Source organism: Agelaius tricolor, unplaced genomic scaffold (assembly GCF_023055355.1).
Source record: "Agelaius tricolor isolate 1412-34295 unplaced genomic scaffold, bAgeTri1.0.p SCAF_7, whole genome shotgun sequence".
In the NCBI taxonomy this organism is placed as follows: domain Eukaryota; kingdom Metazoa; phylum Chordata; class Aves; order Passeriformes; family Icteridae; genus Agelaius; species Agelaius tricolor.
In genome coordinates, this window is record NW_027269267.1 from 6,722,501 (window position 1) to 6,746,864 (window position 24,364).

The window sequence follows — 24,364 nt, forward strand, 5'->3', positions numbered from 1 at the left end:
ACGAAAAACAAAATCACAACATTTCACGTTAAAGAAGCAACAAAAAGATGTACAATTATTCCCTTTTACTATAGAGGTGCTATGGAACTGCACTCTTTGATTTATGATCATTTTCTTTATCCTGAAAGAAGTTTGTATATATAAAGTGTGTGTATATATATATATATGATTTATGATCATTTCCTTTATCCTGAAGGATATATATATATATAAATTTATATTTATATATCTATATTTATATATATATAATTTATATTTTTATATATATAATTATTTATATATATATATGATTTATGATCATTTCCTTTATCCTGAAAGGAGTTCACTTAACACAAATATTTAGTACATATATAAAGTATATATATATATATATATATACACACTTTATATATATATATATATATATATATGTACACACTATATATTCATATATATGTAGAATATATATATATGTATGTATATGTATATATATATACACAACACACACACACATACACACACACATATATATATACATATATACATATATATAAGATGGCATGGAGGCTTAACCTATGTTTTATTTGAATCTATGCCATCAACTCTAGGGAAAAAGTGCTTTTACAAATGAGAGCCTTCCAGCAGTGAGTTGCCCAGGAAGGCCCCTGAGCACACCCCAGGAGCAAACTGAAGCTGTACCTGAGTGGAGTTGGATAGTTGGTTTTTCCACGGCTCCTCTGCGCTGCTGGTCAGGTTTGTGCGGTTATGAGGTAGAGAGAGTGCGTTTCGCTGCAGGTAAGGCACGTTTCCATTACTTCCACTTTCTGTTATGTGATTATTGCCTATCAAAATAGTGTCTGTACTACCCAGCGTTCTTGCTGTGCTGCAGGGAACGGGGCCTGCTGGAAAGGGTCCATTAGCCAGAGGCTGCCCGGGGCAGGCGGGACGGATTCCACGCTGAGCGACGTTAGGCACTCTGGTCAGAGCAACCTGAGGCTGCTGGCCAGAGACAGAGTTTGTAGGCAGTGATGAATCAGCTGTTGGCCCGTTAGGAATTCCAGTAGATCGTACCTGTGCAACTCCTGTTTGTCTGATCTAATGAACAGGAACAAAGCACAACAACGTTGGCTGCAGAACTGAGAAAGGAAGGGTCGTACAAGGTTTGTGTACTTCACTGCACTGGTCAGTTCCAATTTTATACTCATTTTAAGATCTTTACAGTTGCTTTTGAGAACTGTCAGGCTCATAAAAATGCTGAGTAAATGTTAAGTAAAACTATCAGTACGCTTTTTTTCTTGGCCATTCAGTCTGAATGTTTTATTGCTGATTCTGGACAGAGAGGGAGAGAGAAGTGAACAATGACAGGACGAGAGAAAAGCCGTTACTACAGCCAAGTGTTTTCAAGCAGAACTGCTTTTAGATATGTCCACTCACATTACTTTGAAAATGTGGCTTGAAAACTTTTACATTAACCAGCTGCCCTATAATAAAACACATCTAAACTCATTATGTTTCAACCACTAATCCACAACTATCCTTTGTCCAAAAAAAAATTACCATAAAACAGCAAAGGACACAACAACTCTGTACAGCAGAAATTCTTTAGAATTCTAGAAACACAACAGTCTGCATTACTGACAAAAGTGTTGTAGGTAAGAAAAATATTTTTGTTCTCACCTGCTGGTGTTGCTGCATCAAGACAAACTGACTCTCCAGCTGTTCCAGCATAAGTTTCTGTGCTGGATTTAGATTATTTCGGTTTGCACGCAGCTGTTCCAAGTGCTAAAAAAAACCAGCAGTGTGGTTCATAATCATTAAAATTGCATGGGCTTTTTAATAAATTTCTTGCATAAAATACTAAAAAGTATCCATGAAGGTAAGACTTAGAAAGCTGAAAATAATCTAGGTTTCTGTTACAGACTCAAACATCTTTCCATACATTCTCTTGCAACCAAACCTTATTAGAAGTTATTAAAACTAAAGAGACTCTGTAAATTATTTGAGTGTATAATTATGACTGCCACACTAAAATTAAGTGTGCTAGTACCATAAAAGAAAACTACATTCAAGTATGATTATATAGAATTCTTATCATAATTATGTACATTTTAACACTTTTTGTATTGTGCTATTCTTTTATTACTACTGTTCATCACAAAGTGAATTAAACCTATAGGCACACATGAAAAATTATCCTGAAAATATAAAAACAAATCCAGAAAATTCTATGATTTAATTAGCAAGAGCAGTATCTTAAGTTATGATATTGATCTTGTTTGTGACTGATAAATTTAGGTATCTATCACCAAAAATCTGATCTCTTTACTCATTTAAAAACACTCAGCACCCTGCAACATTCTACCAGTAAATCTGCTGCTGCTAAGTGGTGTGACTTAAAAAGCAGATGAAGATGGTGCATGCCAAAATCCCTGGATTAAGAGTACCTTCCATTCTGAATTCCCTCTGGAAGGGAGTGCAATAAAAAAAAAAAAAAAAAAAAAATATATATATATATATATATATGCACACACACATATATGCATGTGTATGTAACATGCCAAATCCATCCAGCCCTTGAATTGCCAATTTTGAAAGGCCAACTTTGAAGATGCAATAAAGGCTTTTTTATTCACTCTCCTCTTGCATCATACATTTTTGGCTTTCCTTTTTATATGTGCTGGAACCTTGTCAAGCTATTGCCAGCACATCCAGTCTACTGTACTCAAGAGAGGCCTACTGAGGTTCTGTTTAGAGAAGGAAGTTGGATCTGGAAAAAGGTGAGAATGAAAAGGGGAAAAAGTAGTCAAATATAAAATAAGCAGAGAGAAATAATGAGAATGCTTGGAGAGAGCGAGAGAGAGAATGACTGAGGAAGAACCAAAGGGGTGGGGAGGCAGGAGAAGGAGGGAGGGAAAATTATACAGTATAATAAAGCCAATATTGTTCAGACAGAGAAACAGCTGAAGAACTGTATTGGAATTGAGGGGAACATTGCTCAGTTAATGAGAATGCTTTCTGCCTCTGCACTGTGCTCCCTTTCTATTTCTCTTTGCATCCAAAGCATGTGCAATGCATGGGTAAAATTTTCCAGCAGGGTCTTATTTTCAATATATGGAATTCCTGCTGAACTCACTGCATGCCCTAATGAAGTGACAACAAAATTTCCTGACAAAAACCACCCAAAATAAGATTTCCAAACTAAAATCTAGCATTTCATATAATTGTATTAGGTGACACGTAATACAAAAAAGCAGCAGCAGATTTCATTTGAGTAATCATTTCATAGAATATGCTTATTTGTTTATGCAATTTGATATAAGAAGCAACCTCAGAGGAAGGGATGATATTACAACAATACTCCTACACCTCTTTCAATATCACCCACACTACAGCAAGTCACAAAACTCACTTTGCACACAGGTGTGACAATTTGCACATCTGTCTTTAAAACACCATAAGAAAAAAGAGTCATTGTATGTACTTCATAAATTATAGAATTCATACAATATAAGTGTTCAGCCTCTGCTAGAGATCATTTAGTTTACTAGAACTTTTCTCACACAGAGAGGCCACAAATATTAGAACTTGAACTATACCCTGGGAAGTATTTTACAGTGAATTTCAAGAATGTGAAACCAGAAACACGTCCCAGGTTTATTTTCTTCAAAGGAAGAAGGAAAGAAACAAAATATTTAACAGAGCTTCTGAAGATCCCCCATACATACCTGTAATTTCTGTGGTGTCAAGCACCAAGAATGAATTTGTTGCTGTACAGGAGGATGTGACACTGTATGGCCACTGCTCCAAACATCTGAAGTATTCTGAGAGAAAAGGTTACATTAAAATGTGTGACTATCAAAGGGCCAACATAATTTCTTTTACTATCTAGATTTTAACTTATTTATGAAAGAACTAGTAATTGTTTCAAGAATAATAATATATAATAGCAAGAATGTACTAAAATAACAAAGTCTCATTCTACCATTCCCAACAGTATCAGAGTAATCTGAGGAAAAAGATAATGATACCTAATACCATAAGGAGAAACAAGCAAATCAAATTATGCAATTAACTTAAATGTATGCTACTTTTAAAACTGAATACTTTATCTACTGTAACACTATTACATGATGATGAAACACTTGAATTCTAAATATAAGCAAAGGCAATAGACAGGATGACATGATTGTCTCCCTCTCAATCTCAGACTACAACTGTACTTCACTGACACAACTACAACTGCAGTATAGTGCCACCAATGTGCACTGCCCTTATGCACCTCCTGCCTAAGCTGGAATCTGATTAAACACACCGCTGAAAAATGTTTTTTAAAATTTCTAAAAACATTCCCCACCTTGATGCCAAAGGATTAAAATTTACAGCACAAATTCTGTGCATGCTGTATCATTTCAATGCATATTTTCCATATAATTTTGGTAGGGGGCTCTAGTTCATCAGAATATATACCTTTGTTGGACTAGATGTTCTTTTCCTCTTGGCAGGACTGGTCAGGTCATCTACTTGGCTAGAAGGAATCATGTGTAGTGGCAAGGATTGCTGTGAAATTGGTGTTTGAGTGAGGCCTAGTACAGGTTCAGTATTTGGATGATGAGGTTTACAAGCCTAAGAATCACAGAAGGAAGACAAAAATATGGTTCTATATATTCTTAATGCTTTCCTTTCAATTTTATAATTTTAACAGCCCACATACATTAAAAGGGCCGAGTAGATATTCTGAAGCTGATCTCAATAACTGAAAAATCAGTTTCCATATGGTCATCAATGGAGGAATGTGTACCTTTCACGGGATTATTAAACCACTGCAGCATTTCTATTTAAGATGAAATCTTTTAAAATCATGAAAATCCACAAAGGTTCTAAATTGGTACCCCCATATTTCTCCCACATTATAGGGAGCTCCTTGATCTAATATCCCTCTGCAAATAAATCAAAGGCTTCTTTTAATAAAAGCCAATCCTGTGCTCAATAAAATAAGCTTGACCACTACAGATTGTAAAGAACCCTTAAAGCTGGGCACCTGCAGAACATAACCCAACTTCTCACCTGCTGTGCTGTGTTCATGGCACCCTGCCTGGAGGTAAGCTCTGCGGGGATTGGTAGGCTCCATGCCTCCTCAATACTAGGAAGTAATTTAGTTTTATTCTGTAGACTACCTTGTGGAAGGTTACACAACTGAGCCTAGGAAAAATTATGTAAAAAGCAAATTTAACACAAGCCTACTTTAGTAAGAGCAAGTCCATGAAATCTTCCTAAATGCTGTAGCTAATTATGTCTTAAAGAGAGGACAGATTTAAAATTTTGGGGTTTAGAAAGGTGCTAGGTATAAAGAGGGTAACCAGAATATAAACCTTTGTGAGAATCAGAACAAAGATGAGCTCTGGATTCAGAGGTCTCATAATTCCTTTTTTCTGAAATTGCAAACAAGAGTGAAAGATAGTGTGGTGCGTATTCTCACTATATGTTATGAGAACTTAAAAATGTAGACAAATACAAAGAAAAAAGCAAAACGATGTAAAACAGTATGCTTTGATTAAATGTGCAAAATAGGGTTTATAAGGAATTAAGTTCCACTTAAAAATGAAGAAATAAAATATTACAGGCTATGATATGCTTACAGTACACATGAAAACAGGTTAAACACACCACAAACAACTGCAAGTTAAACTCCAAGTGTGTGACTTCTCCCCTCCCCTCTGCTGTGTGTTTGAAGAGCTTTTCCCCTGCTTAAAACATTCGTTTTACCTGTAAATACTTTATCCGTGCTGCAAGTGCAGAGGTATTACTACAATTTTTGCTCCTAGTTGCATTTAAGTAGCATTTAATGGCATCCTGAGGCTGGTTGCAGGACTCATAGAGTGTGCCTAGGTCCATCCAGGCTGCAGCATGGCCATGGTCCAATTGTACAGCACAGATATAGGCCTGTAAAGCATCCATAGGCTGATTTTGCTGTTGGTACAGCACACTGAATAGAAAGATTAGTGAAGTTGAGAATTAATAACAAAGTAAAGACACAGGCAACTCAAATATAAACATCCCTCCCCAACCCCTTAATAAATCTTAGCATTATGTAAACCCCAGTTATAAGAAGAAATATATGGAACTTTAACATTGTATGTAACATTTTCGGTATTTTAAAACACTGACAAAGCAAATATTAATTCATTATTTAAACTTTAAATCAGACAAGTCTGACAACATGGGTTGCAAATAAAAAAAAACTTTACAGTCCCCCTGAGTTCACAAAAAGCTGATATTCTTTATTTATATATATTAGCATGGAATTATATCATTGTATTATCCTGTATCATTCTTACCCTATTGAACACCATGTATCTGCACTTGCTTCTGATTTATCAATAGATTGCCTATAAGATATAAAGGCATCCTGAACTTTCCCAATACTTGAATAGCACCTGGGAGAAGAAAAGAAAGAGCTTTGGTAGTATTTATAGAAGGTAATCATTGAGCATGGCTTACTAAGACTGATCTGATAAATGTTAAGTCATGCAAATACACACTCAACATTTGCTGTTTCTGAATGCCAGGCACAAGCAAACTCCAACATCTCAACATGTATTACTAATTAGTTATTTAAGCCCCCCAAATCTACTTAAACCCTGGATTACTACATTTCTAAGGAAAACAAGTCATCCCACATTTGGTAGATTTGCATTTCTTTCACTGGTGATACCTTATCAGTCAATAAAAACAGTATTTATCTACAGATAGCATTACAGTGAAACAATTAAGTTACCTATTTCATCAAACAAATGGTTATAAAACTTAAAGTTCTACAAAACAGAATTATTGAGAGATACTGACCAACTCCATCAGGATGGTCCCTGACTGCCTGGGAGGCTTTTTATGTGCATTTCTTCATCTCAATCATATTTAAATAATTAACAATCCAGTTATTTGTACTTCATATACAAAGCATCAAATTTTGTAAAATGTTGTGTGATTCTGTATTTTTTATGTCTTACTTTAATTCCTCATGTACAAATTCAGAAGTATTCTGGCATTAAATAGAACTACAGTTATACCACAGGGAACAATACCTACAGCTCTAAAATTAAAAGCTCCAAATAAAGCCAAGAAGATCAAATATCCATCTATATATATTTACTAGTTTAATCAACAATAACTGTGTCCTGTATCATTTGTAACAACTTTCCCTGTTGGAAAAAGAACCGACAACTTTCAAAACAAATAAATAATAATAGTTAATTTATTCTAGTAAATAATACAAAACAAGCAGAATAGTAGAGGCAAATGTTTGTCAAACATGCTACACCCTTTCAAGAGTTTTTGAGGCACGCTAGGACATGAATACAATAAAACATAGCATTTCTTTGCCTAAAATCATCCATGAAGTCTGAATACAGTGTTTCAGGAGATTGTTTTAATGCCAATCTAACCCAATGTCCAACAGACACGTTTCACTCTGCCTGGGTATCACACACACAAAGCCTCTCATTAGGGTAGCACTAACATTAGGCCCCCACAAAACTTTGGCAGATGGAGTTTTTCCAGTGGGAGACAAGGGAGGTGGTGATGTATTTTGAAAGACAGCTTTGACCAACTTGTTATCTGATTTGGACAAGCAGCAGAGGAAGGAACAGCACAAGGGAATACATGAGGAGGGGAAAAAAGAGTGAAGGCACAACCCCATAACCCTGTTCTTCTGCCAGAGTATGGACTGGAGAAATGGGGCACAGAAACATTTTTGTTCTAGTCCTCCCTGTAAAGCAAAACAGGTGCTCCCACTGAATTTACCACCCCATTTCCTGAATTCTCCCCTTTGTCTGCAGGGTCTAGGCTTCACCCTGACCACCTGAGAGCAGCTGCACGTGTGGAGGAACTCCAGCTCCACCCTGCCTGAGAACTCAACTTCCTCAAGGCACCTGCAATGGGACTACTGAAGAAAAATCCAGGATTTTAGCTCAGTGGAAGACAAGACGCACAAGATGATCCCTGGCTCATTTTCCCTTTTCCCTCCACGCTTGCCCTGCCCCTCTGCCCCACACACTCAGTGCTGGCTGGAGATCCCTGTCTTACAGGAACAGCTGGAGCAATATTATGAGCATGACAAAATCAAAAATGGGTTCCAGCTGTATGTGACCAGAATCCCCAAGAATGTCAGCTGGAAGACACTCAGGTTAGGATATTTATTTTATTTTTGCCTTGTTCTTTTTAAAGGTATTCCTCAATAGAACTGATGTGTTCACATATGGACTTGAATTGCCCTCAAAGCTTTCTCCAAAACCTGAGTATTTCAATAGTTACTGCTGGCTTAAGTGAAGTACTCAATATTCTTAAAAAGATGACCAGAAACACTCATCAAATTTGTATGATTTACATCTGGGAATGTTATTTTTTAAATTAAAAAATACTGTCAAAGGCTACAAAATTAATTGACCACTTAAATAGATATTAGAATGGATCAGTCTGAGCCATACATTGCTGTGCATGCCCTTTAAAAATAGATGTCTGCCTAGGAAAATATTTGTATTTCAGTGCAAAACCTGAGATTAGGAGGGAGATTCTGAGAAAATAAAGAGAGAAAGAATTATGAAAAAGGTATGAAGAAAAATAACAACATTCAGAGAGGATTTACAAAAGAGGGAAAGAAACAGGTAAAAGCAGGCTGGATATATTCAGATTACTGTAAATGCGTAGACTGAATAATAACTACAAAAAAGCAGAGCCACTCGGATAACATACTTCATTTCAACTTCTAATCTTTGTTCATCCCAAGTATGTTAGCACCTTGTCTTTTCATACACTTCTCAGAAAACTTAAGACTTCAGTAGATATATACATACTTTCCCTTCATTTTTCCTCTGACAGGATTAAGAAAAACAGCGTAAGATACTCACAATAATGAGTATCCTCAAAAAAATTTACCAATATAGTTACAGTGACTATAAAATCTTTTCTTACCTTCCAAGGAAATACCAGGATTGACCAGAATTTGGATCTGCTTCTAGAGATTTCTGGAGATACTGTATAGCATAGCTTTCCTTGGTTGCCTTGTCTCCAAGCTGATCCACGGTGTGATGCATCCAGCCTGCAAAAACAATCCACAGATGGGAGAAGTGAAATTCCCCAAGATCATTGAATAATCTGGCACAGCAGGCCTTTGTAGCATTGGTGTCTCTTTAAAAACAAGAATATCAAGCAATAAAGCCACTTATACATACATTACAAAGTTTTAAAAACTTTTAAAAGTTCTATACTAAAATTCCAGGACAAAAAAGACTCAAAATTACTTTCAAGTAGTTTTAAAGCACTTTTTTGGGTTTAAATAATTTTCTAAGAGATAAGGAGCACAATTATGAACTGCTCAATCTTCTACTAAAAAAGTGAATATTAATGTCTTTCCTCCTCTGAACACAGATACCTTCCCTGACATTGTGAAAAATGCCACCATTCTCCCTGTCACACATAGCAATTATGGGTTTTATACATACATATATATAAAAAACATGTGTATTATCTACATATTATCTTGTTTACTCTTTTTCTTCTAAATCCTTGTGTTTGTCCCATATCTACATTTGGGCTAAGAATTTTTGCATCTCCAATTGAATCTTTCTTATATTGTCATTTCCTCCTCATTAATACAAAGTATTTTCCATTCACCTTGACAAATGCCATCACCTCTCATCTACATAACAAATTAATCTAACCACACACGTCATATTCCTTCAAATGCCTTTTCTTCTTTCATTACATTAGACAAATTATTCATCCCCACTTTAAAGGCCTCCTACAACCCATCCTCCCCAATAATATTTTACATGCTATTAAAATGCATTTCTGCTCTAGCACTGATGCAAGGCTTGGTTACCACTTCAAACAAAGCACCTTCATCACCTTCTCCAGCTGTTCCTCATCTGCCTCCAAGCTCAGATGGAATTCCTTCAAGGAGCCACAAAACCATCTCACTGCTGTTCAAACAGTGAGTACAAACAAGGAAATCTTTTGTGGCCAGCAGCTGGCTTGCTGAAATCACTGCATACCACAGGGCTCAGCAGTGTCTTGCTGTTTGCTCAATAGCCATGTATTTGTCTTAACAAGCCACTGCTTTTCAGAAAACATTGTAAAATGTAAGATGTGACAGAAGACTGTCCCTATCACACCCATAAACAGCCCCTTGAGGAACACTGTGACACCAATTTCATAAACTTTGTATAAAGTTCTGTTTAATGACAGAGTTGAGCACACACCTGCACTGCCTGTCCATTTAAAACTTCTGAGAGATAAACATTCAGCACCCTAAATTTGTGCTTTTTGATAAAGTCTAACTACATGGACAAGCAAGACTGAGAAGAACTGATGGGTATTTGCAGGTTCACTTTACTCTCTGTAATTACACTTTCCTTTATGATTTTTATTCTACCTGTTTGATACAGCTCATTTTTTATTCCATGGGCTCATATTTGTTAACAGACACCACACTTCTGCAAATGGAATGCAAACTTCCAAACTCTAACAAAGGCAGTAGAAAACAAAATCGCAGCTACTGAACACATTTGCCTGAGGTGGTCTCAGAAATATCACTTGAAAATTATGGTCACAAGCAGAAGCTGGAATATTTCATGGACTGCAAGAAATGTCAGGTAAGGAGTCAAGTGGTTACAGTGCTGGAAAAAGTATTTTCTCTTGACTGAAAATTGATCAACTAAAAAAATTACCAGTCAGGGCAAAGAGAAAATAAAACACCCCAGTGATTTTTGCAGTCACATAACACAACTTTGTGTCACTAAATTAATAAACAAGCTATGATTTTGATTCCAACACCAAGCCTCTGAAGTTCTTCAGCATACAGAAAATACTCATGGCTTTAAGAAAAAAAGGCTCTCTGAGTCTGGTTATTGGAAATCACCTGAGTAACTGTACGTTAAGGATTTATATACCAGGTGCTGTTCCAGACAAAGCTTGAGATAAAGATAATAGTAAAGGAATTATGAACAATGGTAAAAAAAGGCATTAAACAATTTCCTTTATCTTTAGAAATGTTGTGTGCCTATTTTCTCTTTCATCAGAACCTTGCTGGATTGAAAGATAACATGTTGTATCTTTGTGAGATCTTTACTGAGGTTCACTGATAAAAAAGAACAAGTCTATTTCTAGAAGACAGAAATAAGAACCAGCAATCCCTATCTGGCTTCCCTGCTGAAACAAGGGCTGCTTCCCAATTTTATCTTCCTGCACAGGGAGTTGAAAAAGGCAGAAAGCAAGAAAAGGAGAGCAAACAAAAGTTTTCCACTAGAATAACACAGGCAGGGGAAACTGGATCTGTTCTTAAGCATAAAATTAAGAATGTACATAAAGAAGGTGATGGAAAACCCCTAAGCTGTGCAGTTTCCCATTTGCAAGACTTATCTCCAACTCTCAACCAGAATAATTGTCTACTTTTCCACTGCTGGGACATTTTTAATATGATAAACCAAACTACAGACCTTGTCCACACATCACATATGCTCCATGCTCTTTTGCAGGTCTTTGCAATCTCATTTGGAGCAGATTTGGAAAAAATCCCTCTGATGTGCTAGCCTAGCTCATGAGTCTTTTTTTTCATGCTTATCAATCATTCTCACACTGAACTTGTGGCAATCACTTTTTCTTTAGTAAATGTGAGTGTCTCTGAGGACATTAAATTCTTCCCCATTTCAGCACCTCAGATGCCTCATCAAATTTCAGAGACAGCACCTAGGAATGCCCCCAGCCAAAAAGAATTGGGACTGCACTTGGGAACTCTAAGCTGTTTATGTTGTTCTTACACTCTTCCTTATCCAACAGCTGAATATAACTGGATAAAGAATATTGGGACAGATTTGATCTTCAGTCTCATTAATTTAATGTCATTTTGGGCAAAGCAGTGAAAAGAATTGTTGTCTGGAAAGCAAATGGAACAGCAAAGAGCAGGAAGGAAGATCTTACTGTGATGTCTACCTGAACTAGTCAGCACTCATCAGCTCAACTGGGTATGTGTCTATCTGGGAATCACAGGGTTCTTGTCTACACTCACAGCTTTGGAAACCAGTAACAGCAGCAAAGATTTTAGTAATTCTCTCACAAGACAAGTAATTCTCTCTGAACTCGCCTAAATTCCAATCTGGCTCAACAAACATTAACTAGCGAAGGAAAATAAACAAAAGCTATTTTCAAACTGATTTTTTTCTGTCAAAGTGAAAAAAAAAAAGAGTTCAATATACAAATACAAATATGTTTTGACTGGGTTTTTCAAGTAGCATTCTGGCAGATGGCAGGTATTTTCTATTATTTTTTCTAAGCAGCAGTGCACCACCCGGACTGTGCTTCCTGAGGAGGTGTTTCTATTACCAGCTGCTAAAGACTAAATCTGTGATAAACACCAGACTCTGATAAATGCCACTGCTAACAGAGCAGAGCAAAGGAAAAGGCATTATTCCTTCAATGGTCCAGTTAAGACCACTCTATCCCTTTCTCCACATAGAAGCTACCCACACAACAAAACTGGGTGACCTATGCTGTTTGAATAGAGAGTTAATCCAGTTTTCAGACAGCAGACAATTCTCAAATTCTGCTCTTACTGCTAGCACAGAGACCTGTGGCAGGATTTTGTGAATACAACCATGTGCCTTTGCTTCTATTGTGGCAACATACATCAAACAGGGATGAAAAAGAGCTGGTCAGCTCTTTTGAGAAGCCTGTCTTCCACTGATCAGATGCACAGCCTTTCTGGATGAAATTGCTGACAATTTATACTAGGTGACATAATACCAAGCTAAAAAAAATAAAATTCAAAGGGCTTACTGAGATGTAAGCAACACTGTCCTGTGACAGCAAAAAGAGCAACACCCAGAGTCCTGCAGCAAACTCCTCCAGCAGTTTCACTTGTGATTTCACAGAGATGACTCAAAATTAGCCCACTGATTTTGACATTCTGTCACAGAGCACAAATTATCCCACTCCAAATCCATACACAACCTGCACCACAGAAAAAGAAAGCACTGTGGCCATAACTTAATGCCAGTTACAAATTCGAGTTAAATTACCACTATGTGAAGAGGGAAAGAAATAAAAATGGGCATAAGCAGGCTAAATTAATATTGAGAATAATAAATCAGATGAAGAACATGGAGAAGGTGAATGAAGGAGTTCTGTACTGGGTTGAACAATTTTAACAAAATATTCTGGAAATATTTTTATATGGTATAGAGGATAAAAGCATTTTATTCTATCCACTTTTTAGAAATTCTTGGCTAAAAATTGTTTATCAGCTTTCTATAAACACAGAATACGACAATTTAAAAAAAATAATTCCTTTTCACTTTTTATGTGTTTTTTAATGGCACCTGATGATCAACCTTTTAGTTACAGTAGCTGGTTTTCATTACACAGTATAATTATAGTGGAAGAAAAGGTAAATTTTTCAGTTGCCATGTTCTTCTAGTCTGACACGGAGTATTTAGGTTTTTTCAAGGGATGTTAACAGAGGCAGAACAGAGAACAAAGAATTCCAACTGCTGCCCTCTTTCTCTGAAAAACCACCCTCTCACTGCCCAAAATCTAACACACAAGAGCTTTTTAATTTTGTACGTTTAATCAAAATATTTTCCTCCTCTCTTATTGACTTGATTATCTACCTCTACATGTTCGATTTGGGTGAAAATCTCACGTACCATGTACAGTGTGTCTAAGACTCCCTTTGGAAATGGAGCCTTAAAAAACACTGCTGAAGGCAAAGATGGCAAAAACGAAACACAGAGGAAAATAAAAGTTAATTTTACATACCTAACTGCTGTAAGACAGTTGCTTTTACTTGTGCAGGAAGGTTTTCGATCTGCAAAAGCTGTTCATAAGCTTCCTTTGCAGAGTGATACTTTCTCTGCAAAAGGAAAAAAGTAAAGGGATTAATCATAGAGCTTACAACAGATCACCAATAGCAACGATTTCACAGCACTGACAGCACACAAACACATTGACAAAAAATTCTAGAATTTTTTTTTTTGCATACAGTGCATATGAAAGCTTTAATGAGTGATGTGTATATATGGTAAGAGAATAACTTCTACAAATATAGTATTTAATAGAAACTGTCTACTTAAAAGAATTGAGGGAAAATTGCAAATTATTAAAATTTTGTCAACTCCTCATACATGCATTATCCTTCTTACACTACAATATTGAATATTCTGCTTTTAAGGGGAATACTTGAATGTGAATCTACATCTGAGAAAACCCCACATAAATTCCTCCCAGGAAATTTGTAACAAAAACCAAGATCCATCAGTAATTTGTGACTGGTATAATTTTGCCTCTTTCCTTCCTTTGGTATATATTTATTTGAACTGCCTCTTTCAAGATATTTGTTGTCCTGGTAAGAGTCCCACCACGTGTAGAATTAAAAGATTTATGCCTAGATAATGAAGGTAGAACATCTTATTATCTGCTGTACAGTTTAGGTGTGCCTACAGTCTAGAAATCCTCAGTTTTCAATTCCCTACACAAACAGGTACAGGAAACACATTTTCAGGTCAGGACAGGGGGTCCTTATTGCCTTTTGCAAACTGTATGAGCTGTTTTGTGTATATTAAATTATTTGATATATAGAATTATTTGATGAATTATTTGGTAGTAATGTCAGCATTTATCTTTATGTTCCCTAACAACAGTTGCTTAAAGTGAATGTATTTTAAATGTTCCACTGTTCCATGCCTCCTCTTCCACAAACATGCTTTTAGGTAATTCAACATTAGACTTCATTCTGGCAAAGAGATGAAGAGTGCATTAAAAAATAAATGTGGCCACCTAAATGCAAACGACTGTGGCTTAATTACATTTGTTTTAAGCAAGGAGAACACAGTAATCAGTATTGGTGTTTTGAAGGGACAACTGGGAAGAAAACTAAACAATTAAATACCTAGTAGAATTTAGAAATGTTATCAAGTTGTTGAAATCTCAAAATCACAAAAGACAAATTGGTGATTTAAAAACCTTATTCTAGTCAGGAAGAAAAATTAAAGCAGCAATTACATACTTTCAAATGGAACAAGGGGAAGTTGGTAGAAAAGATTTTTAATTGGTGTTCATGAAATGCAGACAACTGGTAAGAAAACAAATAATATAAATAAATAAAATATCCATGTCCAGCAAAAGAAAAACAATCAGGAAAAGATTTTAAATTTAGCACTGGGAACAAAATTTGTAGTTTATGACTATGAATGTTGAGCAAATGAACAGAAGTTCACTTTAGAGGATGACAGTGAAGGCAGCAATCCAGATGTCAAATTAGGTAAATATTAGTGCCTAATATTCACACTTAATTAAAAAAATATGTTTACAGGCTCAAGAGGTTTTAGAAAGGCCTTTTAAAATAGAGCACATTTTCCAGACCTAGGTTATTTTTTACTTTTGTTATTTGTTTTAGCATTTACCCTTTAGAAATCTGATTACGTATATGCCTTAAAATACCAACAAAACCTGTCCCCATGTTTACATTTGGTTTTATTTCATCAAATCAGCATGGTTTGGAAAGTACCTAAAAGATCATCTAATTCCAACCCCCTGCCATGGGCAGGGACATCTTTCACTAAATGAGGTGGCTCAGAGCTCTGAGCTGGCCTTGGACACTCCCAGGGACAGAGCACCCACAGCTTCTCTGGCAGCCTGTCCAGGGCCTCACCACCCTCACAGGGAAGAACTTTATGCCTCTATGCTCATTCCAAAGTCCTAGATGTCTGACTGCATCATGAATGGCCTTAGAAATGGAAAAGGGGAGGAGAACCCAATCCAGCATCCTTCTTTAGACACCGTACAAGCCATCTCACTTCCAGAGGTGAGATATTAGAAACCAGCATTAACCACTGCTACTGCTCATCAGCACCAGGCTTGTCTCTTGTCCAGAGCCTGGCAATCCATCCTTTAAAGTGCAGTATTGTGGTACTTAATTAAGAAATGAATTAACTTTTTCATTAATATTAAGAGAGTATATAATTTTCAAGTATATGGAGGGGTTCAAACACTGTTTCACTGTGTCCCGTAAAAGAAACCAAGCAACCAGTCTGTCTCCAAAACCTCTCTAATTGTGTCAGAGATAATATGCAGAATGAAGCCAGGACTCTTTTGGTTATCAGTCTGTCAAATTCCAGAAAACAAGATACCTCTCCCAGCCAGAACTGTGGGACAAACCAAACCTAAGAGCAGAATGCACTGAAACTTTTCTGCTCTGACTCGCATTAAAAGGAAGTTCCTGCTGTAATTGTCAGCCAGAAAGCTCAGCCTAAGCACAGCTACCACTGATCACACTCTTACACAGGACACCTGGCACAGTGATCTGGGGTGGTTAACTTCCTTCTGATCTGCTGGAGTAAAACAGAACTGATGTGCTGAATGGAATCTGGATGGTAGCCAAGTAAGAACCACAACAATCCACGGATTTGCTTCATGGTGCTTTGGGATGGCAGACTTCTGTCCTGTCATACAACTTTGCACCAAAAGCACTCAAAAGAAAAATATTCTGTTTATCAGATTCATATATTTTATTTCTATAGAAATACTTCAGGCCATTTTTCACTGTGCCATCAAAAGACAGTACTTTCTAACTGACTGAAAATATAGTTTGTATGTTATCCATTTCATCTGCAACAGTTTATGTTTCTATTCACATCCCTTCCTCAGTCATATGATACCTATAAATGTGGCAAAAGGGCACAACATCTACATTATGTAACCAGTCAGTCAAATCTCAAATACACCATAGCTGTCTGAGTAGCCACTTGGTTTCAATTTATTTATATTCTGGAAGCTCAGGAAGTGTTCTGTAATTTCCCAGAAGATTCACCTGAAAAGCTCTGTGGTAGGATTTGACCCAGAATTAGTAACACAGCTTTATTTGCTGTTGTCCACAGATCCCTAATGCCACATGCATCAATTTGATTTGAAAATTTAAAAACTTTTAAAATTGCACTTAAATTTGAAAATTTCATGTCAGATATACCAAATATACTTAAAAAGCACATGGGCAGCTGGTTGGGATTGATTCTGTGTGTGTATATGAGAAACAATATGAATATATAGAAATGAATTGAGAAACTTCATCTTTTTAAATCTATATATAATCTTTTAAATATAAATAGAATCTCATAAAAGAATTTTCCTCAAAGTCGTATTTTGTGATTTTTTTTTGCATTTAAATTGAGAGATCAGTAAATTTATGTTTATTAAGATATCTAGTCCATTTTATAGCATGACACTCCACACAAAAAAATATTTTAATTTAGCCAAAGCAAGTTAAGTTTCTCAATTAATTCAAGACTTTAGTCAAACTTTACTAAAGCATCTACAATCCAAATTCCTCAGACTGATTACATCACATAGTTTGAAACTCAACCACAATTTATGAAAATGAGCTTAAAAGCTTACCTGGATTTCATATAAGTGGGCAATGTGAAACTGAACTGTAAGAGTGGAAAATCAAAATTATTAGTTTTAATGAACAACAGCAATTACAGTGTTTTGAAGTGAGGGATAAACAATGTTTCAAATTTATCAATGCAAACCCAAGACAAATTAGGTTTTGAAGATACCAAAAGTATTTTTTTACATTGATATTTTACATTTAATATACCAGACCTGACAGAAAATGAATATCCTAACAAAGCACAAAAACTGCAAACAGCTATTGAGAAAAGCAGTCCATGGATTTTATTTGTATTCTGAAACAGAGAGTCCATTAACCTTTCAGTAAACTTAGCAATAAAATCTCTTGAAGCTGAGGTAAGAGAACACAAGGTAGTATTTTCTGTACATATCTAAGCTAGAAATAAACATTTTCATTCTGCTGCCAAGAAACAGACTAGCTGGGTTGCAGAACATTATGTTACACACTGCCAGTTTTATATGGGATCTTAAATTTAGGTGTTTTTTCTTCCTTTTAGGAATTGCCTTCCCCTTGTTAAACTGAATCAGAAGTGTTAATTACAGATGATACTTTGATTGTTACTGTTAAGCATTTTCAATTCCTCATACAAATTGTCCAGAATGCCATAAATACCACAAGCAGCCTGTGCAGGCAAGATTGCTGGCTGGAGAAAGAAAAATGGGTTGTTCAAGAGTAAAAGCACAGAGAAAATTACCCTCACACTGCTCAAATCATCACAGAAAAGACTTGAGGACTGCTAACCTGGACTATCCATGGAGTGGTAGATAGCTAAAGCTAATTGAGATGAATGTAATCCTCATTCTGCTTTGATGAGGAAAGAAAAGTTCCTTTGAGACAGACTTTTGCTCCATGTTCGTGAGGATTACAAGTAAGAAAATACCTGTGGTTTGAGCCAAGCTCAATTTATTTCAATTACACAGATTCTCTCCCTTGAAGCTACAGGAAAGTGTGACACCAAATTACCATACAAACAGGTAATATGGAGTTCAGGGCTTCACTCTGGGTCATAAAGGAGGGAAAATCTCCCTTTGTGCACTGCTTTGTCCTCTGCTGTAAAGAAGGAAGCCGAGTGCACTTTGGAAACCAGGTCAGAATGAAATGCATCATCTAAAATTTTAATAAACTTTTTGTGTTCCTTGCTAAGGGGCACATAACACGCCCATTATGTTCACTGCATCATCAAACTTCACTCTGTACTGATGAAACAAAAGCCCTGCATTTGTTTCAGGAGTTCATTATCTAAAAATTTCTCTCCTATTTTTTTCGCCTCCTAACAAAACCCTTTCAGTGTGAAGCTCCAAAATGAAGTGATGCCTTGGAGGGAAAAGGAAAATTAAAGGTGTCAGATTAGAGACTGCCTAAATAGGAAGAAGAGATGCTTAGTACTCAAACATTTCTGCTGGGAACACACTCAGTGTTAATGCTGCTACTCACCCAGCCCTTAGAAATGCAAGGGGAAGGATTAAATGGAGCATTTAGTGAGGGTACCCAACACCCTGGGGCTGGGCAGGGCGTTCAGTTCTCCTCCCAGAACAGCACAGTGGGACCTGGCCAAGCCCCTCTCAGTGCTCTTCACCCTCCTCCTCTGGGTTGGTCAGGCACTGAAGCCTTTACATCGGCCAGCCCTCTGTCACAGACACATTTTATGAAAAATCCTTTCATTAGGGTCTTTTCTCCTGAGAAGCCTCAGAAAAGAAATGTAAACAATGGTTATCTGCTGCTGTGGAATGCAACAGGTGGAGCTTTGATTGGTCTCATGTAGTTGTTTTTAATTAATGGCCAGTCACAGTCCAGCTGTCTCGGACTCTCTGGTCAGTCACAAGATTTTATCATCATTCCATTCCTTTCCTTTCAAGCCTTCTGATGAAATCCTTTCTTCTATTCTTTTAGTATAGTTTTAATATGTCATTTTCTTTTCATATCATATACATAATAAAATAATAGATCAGCCTTCTGAAACATGGAGTCAGATCCTCATCTCTTCCCTCGTCCTGGGACCCCTGTGAACAGCACCACAATTGGTGACCCCAGGTGAGGAAAACTTCCAAGCCCTCTACACAAATCTGGGGGCAGAGGGGACTGGAGGGGAAAGGTCAGGAAAACCTTACAGAAATTCAGAGGTTTAGTGAAAACCCATAAAGTTAGTGAGAAAGAATATGAACAAACATGGAATACAATAAAGAATCACATGTCTGGTAGAAAAGTAATAAAAGCCTATTGACTCTGGGAGAATTCTGCAAATTTTTACAAAATTATCTGTGCCTGTTGCTGATAAGTAACAAAGCTTTGAAGACAGCCTTGAAGCACAGCTGGCTCCTTGATACAGCCAGTGGTTTCAGCCACGTGAACAAACTCCCTTTCACTACCTTGCTGATACAATACTCACAATTCCATCCAGTTTTTATAGAAATATTTTAAATATTACATCCAATGCCTCTGAAGTGAGATTTTGGAGGTAACTTAAGCTCAAGCATGAAGGTATCTTAAAAACTGAAGGAGTAATTTCCTTCACAACTCTCTGCCTTATAATTCTTACAGACTCCAAAACACAGAGAAACAATATTTATTCTTGTATACAATTTCACTAATTATGGATAAATACCTGCAGGACACTCTGTTACAGCCTACAGAACCTTCTACCTATGACTGATCACACTGCACTAAAGATTAACATGTTGAAATACAGACTAATATATAGTTGATATCATTAAAAAAAACCAAAAAATCAAATATGGAGGGTTTTTTTCTTATTTCTACAGTAAGGTTGATGCTGAATTTTGGATCTATAAATTTAAATGGCATGGAAGTAATCACTGAAAAGTTACAGATTATCAAGATCATGCAAACTTTAAAATAATTGGTATTAAATGTGTGCCACGGCACAAGCTCCAGGTTTATAAATATCTAAAAAGCAAGTCAAATAATAAGTTTCCTCCAGAATTCAAGCCTTCAGAGTAATGAATAAGCTAAGTCTCAATTTTTACTTATTCCATTTAATAAAACAATCCACAATTCCTCTAGAACATCTGTCTCCACTGAGAGAGAGACAGGTTTTGTAGTCTCCCTCTCTCAGTACCAAATATTTTGATTTTGAAGACCTGGTTCATTAAAAATTCATACAGTTGCAAGCATAAGACTTAAAAAAAAGATCCACAACAAAATAAATACATATTGGTTACTTACTTTCAGCGTTAGACAAAGTGCAGGGATTGCAGTCAATCAAAGCTAACTGAAAATGCTGGAAAGAAAAAAGAATTATTTGCTTTTCAAACAAAGTAATACTATCACTTGGGCAAACTACTAAGAGTAAATCAATTTTGTACTTGAAAATCAATACTGCATTTTACCATGTGTCTTAAAAAAACCAGTTTTCAATTTCTGTTCAACTGCTTACTAGAGGAAAGTAAATTTTTTTTATTGCAAACACTTCAATGCTTCTAGGAATGTAAGATAGCAACAGATCTTCATAAAACAACTGGGGTTGCATCTGAAACAATGAAGGCATCAAATGAATGGTCAAAATTGGAAGATGAAGTTTTTATACACACAACTGGGACTGCAGAGACACCAGCTCACAGCCTCATGGAGATAAATACTCAAGCACTCAATCCATCTAGAAAAACAGAACACTCTCCCTAAAAACTGAGTGATTTTTAGTTTTTAAAAATTTGAACTCTTGTCAAAAAGAATTTAATATGAATACTTCTTCATTAGAACATGAGTTCATAAGGAGGTCATAAGTTCTCACATCCTCTCCTCCAGATGTTGAGAAAACTTCAGTTAAACATTAAAGTTTGTACAATTTTAATCACTTTAAGGAATACAAAAAATATCTTTTAAAACATTCTAGGTTCTGAGGTAAGTTTTTCACTCATCTATAAAGAAGGTCACAAGAGCAGAGCAATGAAGTCTGTCTGTAACATCATGTTAGTTCACTGATCACTATTTAATTTGAGACACAAGTGTATAAAAATAAATGGAACAGGCACAGAAACTCCAGTGCCTGAGCTTTTCCATAAACTTTTGATAAAATCCCCACATGGTGTGAAATTTCAACTGACATATTAGCTCAACAGAGAATAAGGCCTAGGAACACAGGAGCCTAAGAGTTACCCTATGAGATACTACTGTTAATGAATACAGTTATTTACAAAATACAGTGTCAGGTGATTTCTAATACACAAAACATGACTGACACTTTAGTACACTTTATTTTTTCTTAGCATAAAAGTGATAATTTGGATCAAACTAATACATTATATAATATTATAAATATTATAGCATGCCAAACTAGGTGGCACTGGGAGCCTACTGCAGTAGCTGGGAAGAAAAAAGGTCTGTATCAATGGATAGGTGCAACACTTTCAGTATTGTACTCAGCCATTAGATGCTACTTAGCTTTCCTCATGGTGATAATAATTGCTTGAGTACAGTATGTCTATACAAAACACATCTCTAAGATGTCTAAGATTTTATCAGACCTTCACATTTCCAAAAAAACCCTAATTTTAATAGGGACAAAAAATTCAAAAATTAATATATTGTCCATAGCAAGACATAAGAAGAATGCTGACATTTCCATAAGCTCTGACATACACGGATGCAGCTTCCTCCTCACTCCCTTCATCAAGATAATTTGTAACATTTAACAGCATTTAAAAAATGAACCAAACTGAAGTTAAATAACAACACAAATTCATGATTTATAAAGAACATTTTAGCAATATCCCCCCAGAAGAAAACACAAAAACCAACGGATTCACACCATAAAATAACTTTTTAACCTTAACACAAGCATCAAATAATAGCTTACAAATATTAAATATTAGGTTATTTCTCTGCTGTGTCTGTTCCTTTCCCTACTGCTCAGCAGGCAGACAACTTACAGTCTCCCCTCACTTACATTGCAATGCAGGTTGAGTGCCTCAGAGACATCCTTTAGTCTGTTACCATAGTGATCCTACTAAGCAGACAACTTTAAAAAAAAAACCCTAAATAAAAATAAAATGCTCTATCTTAAATTGCATTTTGCCTGCCAAAAGAAAAAAAAAAGGCTCTGGCCTGTACAACTGAGTGTTACTGATCTAAAAGGTACAAAATCCCTCCTGTACAGATGTGTCATCTTGCACCATCACTTACAATTACTATGGAAAGATAAAGCAGAATGGAACAGATTTGCTCTCACCTAGCAATGCTATTAAAAAAAATAAGCAGATCTAAAGAAAAAAGATTGACAACTGTTCTGTAGCAGCTCTTCTGAAGGGTTACTGCAGTGAGACTCACTGAGAGAAAGCAGGCAACCATGCAAGAATAGCTAACCATTTTAATATACAAGTATGCCAACAGTATCAAGTGCTATACAGTAAAAAAAAAGCAGAAATATTCTCCACAATGCCTCCTAAAAAATTAAATATTCACTGTTACAGTAGCCAACTTTTGTAATTCAAAAATCCACAACATGAAAATTTTCTTAGTGTGATAAATTTCTATTTGCACTGTTCACTAATCTACAAACGGTAAAGAAATTCATAAACCAAAGCCAGTGACTACAGAAAAACACACCATTTGCACCAGACAGTAATCACAATTAAAAGCAATACACAGAAATCCCAGCACCTTTCAAACCAAGAACCTCTGAAATGCACACACACGAGCAAACCTACACCTCGTGCCGGATAAATAATACACAGCTCCCCGTTAAGTACCCAAAATCAAACAAAAAAAAACCCCCATGCACACATTCTAACCCATCAACCTCAAATGAAGATCCACTAATCACAATTACCAGCACCAAAAAAATTAAAAAATAATAATAATTTCCAACTTCCATTTCTGCAACCAACAGCAGCGGCTGGCAAACATCTGCACCCCTCTCAAATATTGCAGCACTGAGCTGGCTACTGCTGTGTGGAATAGTTGTTATGCAGGAGAGGCCGCTGCAGCTCAGAGACGACACACAATACCTCAAGGCAGACAGCAGTCTATAGAAATTCAAATCCCCAGTAAGAGGATTTACCTAGAAGGCAGTGTTCTGAATGTTAAAAACTAACAGGCTCTTCTCAAGGGCTGCGGCTCAAGGCACAATCACAGAATCGTTTAGGTTAGAAAAGACTTCTAAGATCAGCCAAGCCCTAAATCACCTTGATTTGTAGCCATCTGTAATTGCACAGTTATCTGCAGCCCATTCCATCTCCTCTGGAGTCCTTGACTTGCCTCTGATTGTGGAAACAATTCCGAGGATAACCTTTCCAAGGAGGAGAGGTACAGTGGATTCCATATAGAGAGAACTGATGAAAGCACTAGGTCTGGTAGTAAAGTAACAGTAATCGGATGCTGATTTAGGTAACTTAACATGCTGTCTCTCACAGAATTAACAGCGATGCTTTCAAATGTAACAGGCAAGTACCAAAGGTTTTGTTGTTTCTTTAATCAATAAATGACAAAAGCAAAACGAACCCTTTTCAGTGCAAGATTTTCAGTACTGTCTCTGTTTACACATGCAAACCTGAGACCTCTGTAGTGATTCTACTCCCTCCTCCTCTCCAGGGTGACATCAGCAAGTTTAATAGTTCTCGGCTCTGCACATACTCAGCAAGCAAGGCAAGCCATCCTCTGAAACCTGACAATCCTCACCGACTTACCATGAAGGAAAGCTCCATCATGACTCAGTAAAATTCTGTCAGGAGATGGCTTTTTCTGCCTGTGTGACCTAGGTGTGATGCCCGTGTTGCTCAGAGCAGCTTTTGTTCAGAGAAGTAGGACACGGAGAGCCTTGTGTAACCAGCTGGGGCAGGGTGCCAAGCCTCCATTTGCCAGGCATCTCTGGGACCAGGGGAGAGGGTCAGGAGAGGACACGCTCCGTGTGCGGCTACAGCAGCTCATCCTGCTGCTCTCCACTGTTTTCTGAGCTCAGAACAAATTCAGCTCACA

General features: G+C 36.6%; 1 protein-coding gene across 10 annotated transcripts in view; it reads right to left on the reverse strand.

Annotated features, from left to right (window-relative positions):
• The window catches only part of KDM6A (lysine demethylase 6A), a 153,391-nt gene that overhangs the window by 39,006 nt on the left and 90,021 nt on the right, over nucleotides 1–24,364 (reverse strand). For 4 of the 10 annotated variants that reach the window (XM_071430268.1, XM_071430267.1, XM_071430266.1 and 1 more), the window contains exons 7-17: nucleotides 20,618–20,672; nucleotides 17,416–17,450; nucleotides 13,786–13,879; nucleotides 8,944–9,070; nucleotides 6,315–6,413; nucleotides 5,743–5,962; nucleotides 5,044–5,178; nucleotides 4,447–4,602; nucleotides 3,705–3,800; nucleotides 1,657–1,761; nucleotides 679–1,074 (exon numbers count right to left, since the gene is read on the reverse strand). In XM_071430268.1, coding sequence (XP_071286369.1) covers nucleotides 679–1,074; nucleotides 1,657–1,761; nucleotides 3,705–3,800; nucleotides 4,447–4,602; nucleotides 5,044–5,178; nucleotides 5,743–5,962; nucleotides 6,315–6,413; nucleotides 8,944–9,070; nucleotides 13,786–13,879; nucleotides 17,416–17,450; nucleotides 20,618–20,672 — 1,518 coding nt within the window. The remainder of the gene's footprint in view (nucleotides 1–678; nucleotides 1,075–1,656; nucleotides 1,762–3,704; nucleotides 3,801–4,446; nucleotides 4,603–5,043; nucleotides 5,179–5,742; nucleotides 5,963–6,314; nucleotides 6,414–8,943; nucleotides 9,071–13,785; nucleotides 13,880–17,415; nucleotides 17,451–20,617; nucleotides 20,673–24,364) is intronic. The other 6 variants (XM_071430271.1, XM_071430269.1, XM_071430272.1 and 3 more) reach the window with 3 other exon arrangements.